The sequence below is a fragment of the Mustela nigripes genome, chromosome 14 (genome assembly GCF_022355385.1).
Source record: "Mustela nigripes isolate SB6536 chromosome 14, MUSNIG.SB6536, whole genome shotgun sequence".
Classification (NCBI taxonomy): Eukaryota; Metazoa; Chordata; class Mammalia; order Carnivora; family Mustelidae; genus Mustela; species Mustela nigripes.
Window position 1 is genome coordinate 72542546 of NC_081570.1, and position 2947 is coordinate 72545492.

Genomic DNA, 2947 nt, shown 5'->3' on the forward strand with positions numbered 1-2947 from the left:
CTTCCTTCCTTCCTTCCTTCCTTCCTTCCTTCCTTCCTTCCTTCCTTCCTTCTTTTCTCCTATCTTTCTTTTCCTTTCAGAGGGAGAGAGAGTGAGCACATGAGAGTGGGGAGGGGCAAAGGAAGAAGCAGGTTCCCTGCTGAGCAGACAGCCCAATGCAGGACTTAATTCCAGGACCCTGAGATCATGACCTGAGCCAAAGCTAGACACTCAACTGACTGAGCCAGCCAGACACCCCAAGAGTTTTGAAATTTTTTTGATATATATCTTGGTTCACCTTGAATTTGAGGAGGCTTGGTTTTGCTTTTGGCTAGGGTTTGTCTATTTCAGTTTTGCTCTTAATGCAGGGCATATCCCTTAATTCTGAAACCCAGTCTTTATTCCTAAAGCATCGTTCTTTCAGTGTTTTAATGGATATCTTCACATATTTACCATGCTCCTCTAATTGACAAGACTCACACTCCAAACTCTATACCCTTGATGAGCATTAAAATAAAACTCTATTCAGTGTTTCAGCCTTCTAGCTGTTGTTTGTCCCTTGAGCCCTTATTGTTTCATACATACATGAATAATTGGAAGTCTTCCAACGGTCTGAAAAAAGTCAGTGCATAGATTTGGGGGTGGTCCCTCTCCAGCTCCCTCAACTTTCAGTTATTCAGGCAATCCCATATTCAGTCTTCTGATTTCTCAGATCCAAAAGGTAGCTGCTTTCCATTCCAGCTATCATATCTGTACAGGAGAGGGAAGTGCCTTAAGAGGAAAAGCTGCACAAACATGAATCATCCCTACTTGATTTCCTTCTTTTAAGGATTGTAACACCTCTGGTTTCTGCCTATTTTTACCTGAATCCAGTGATTTATTAGCTTTGTGGGGTTTTGGGGGTTTTGTTGTTGTTGTTGTTGTTGTTGTTGTTGTTGTTTTGCTTTCTTTAGAGTTCATTCCTGTTATGAACTAGTCTAAGCCACATATCCCTTACCAGAACTCAGAACTAAACTTTTACCTTTGACTTAAGTAACATATATTTTTATTTTATTTATTAATTTGAGAGAGAAAAAGCTAGAGAGAGAGGGAGCACACAAGCGGGGGGAGGAGCAGAGGGAGAAGCAGACTTCCCACTGAGCAGGGACCCTGATGTGGGGCTTGGTATCAGGACCCCAGGATCATGTCCCCAGCTGAATGCAGACACTTAACTGACTGAGCCACCCAGGCACCCCCTAGAGGGTTTAATAAAATCATGTAAAATTTACAAATAACTTAGGGAAAAATAACATCTTTATTACGCTGAATTTTCCTATCCAAAAAAACAGTAAGTTTTTCCTCTTGTCTAGGTTTCAATATGAGTTTTTATGTAGTGTTTTAAAGTTTTCTTCATATGCAATTTTTGTTATGTTTATTTCTAGGTATTTTTAGTTTTGTTGCTATCCTCATAGTCATTTTTAGTAAACTAGAAAATTTACCCAAGTGACTTAACCTTTCCATTTATATTTTTTATTTTCAGCCAACAGCTATGAAATAAGAATCAGTAAACATTTACAGAATATTCAAGATGACTTTAACAATGCCATTTTAGTGAATACATCAAAACTAAATCCTCAGAAAGCTGGGACCAAGGAGGTATTTACATTCTCACCAAAGTTTTTCACAAATGGACCTGACCACCAACCTGATGGAGAGACACAAGAAAGCCACAGAATTTATGTGGCAATACGAGCAATAGACAGGAGCTCCTTAAAGTCTGCTGTATCTAACATTGCTCAGGCATCTCTGTTTATCCCCCCATATTCTGCTCCTATACTTGCCAGAGACAACCTTATATTGAAAGGAGTTTTGACAGCATTGGGTTCAATAGGAATCATTTGCCTCACTATAGTCATAACACACTGTATTTTAAACAGGAAAAACAGAGCAGACAAGAAAAAGAATGGAACAAAATTAATATGAGCAAATGTACAGAGTACCTTCCTCCTTAGATATAAAATCCATGGCCTTTACACTTTACGAAAACATACCAGTAAAGTCAAATTAACACCAGAACTATTAAAAATGCCTTGAGTTTTTGTATAATACAGGTCAGATTTTTACATGGTAAGCAGACAAAGATTCTTTTATAACACTATTTTTTGGAAGGAAGTTAGGAAACTCTTAAGCTTTGGTTATGGACAAAATAATAAAAATTATTATTCTCTAAGGTAATGTCTTTAAAAGCAAAGGCAAGGGCAAAACTTGAACCAAAGTTAAAAAAAAAAAAAAAGCTTGTTTTATTGTAGAGGAAAAATAGCCCCAGATAAAGGAAAGGAGGTTGGTATAACTGTCCATATGAACAGTTGCTCAGTTACTTTGATTAATTTTTATTTCCCCTTATCTTTTCAGAATAGGTTGCTTTTTTATGACTAAAGATCAAGCTGCATTTTATATATGAAGCCCCTATTGTAAAGTTCTTCACCTTTTGACATTTGATTAATTATACAACAGATCAAATCCCACTGCAAGTGGTCAAAGCGATCTTTTTTCACTGTAAGAGTTATTATTAAAATGTGCGTATTATCCCTGTCCCACAACATTAGTTTTGTAAAAGAAGTCTACTGAATTTATTGCATGTGAGATTGTATTCTTATCAAAGCAGGTTTCCAAGTTATTGCCTTGGTGCTATTTGATAAAAATGGTTATAACTCTCATAAGGCTTTAAATAAAGCATAAAAGACATAGTTCTGGGCTTATCTTAATGCATACACAGGCTATATGGTTTTATTTTATTTCAACTACAGAATAGACTATTGGAGACCCTGGGGGAAGAAAAAAAGTGACCTTTGGAAATGGTTAACTGATTCTATTTTTTGTTCAAAAAGAGTCTAGGAATCCTTTCTCCATCAAAGGTTATTTATCTATGGGTGTAGGGGGTGAATAGAGAGTGAAGCATAGGTCACAAGGAAATAAAAATCATCTTTCA

General features: G+C 36.6%; 1 protein-coding gene across 1 annotated transcript in view; it reads left to right on the plus strand.

The window, feature by feature from the left end:
- CLCA2 (chloride channel accessory 2) overlaps positions 1-2438 on the plus strand; it is a 37480-nt gene extending 35042 nt beyond the window's left edge. Inside the window, exon 14 of the mRNA XM_059377097.1 lies at positions 1499-2438. Within this exon, the coding sequence (XP_059233080.1) occupies positions 1499-1941 (443 nt within the window). The 3' untranslated portion in view covers positions 1942-2438. The remainder of the gene's footprint in view (positions 1-1498) is intronic.
- The last annotated feature ends 509 nt before the right edge of the window (positions 2439-2947 follow it).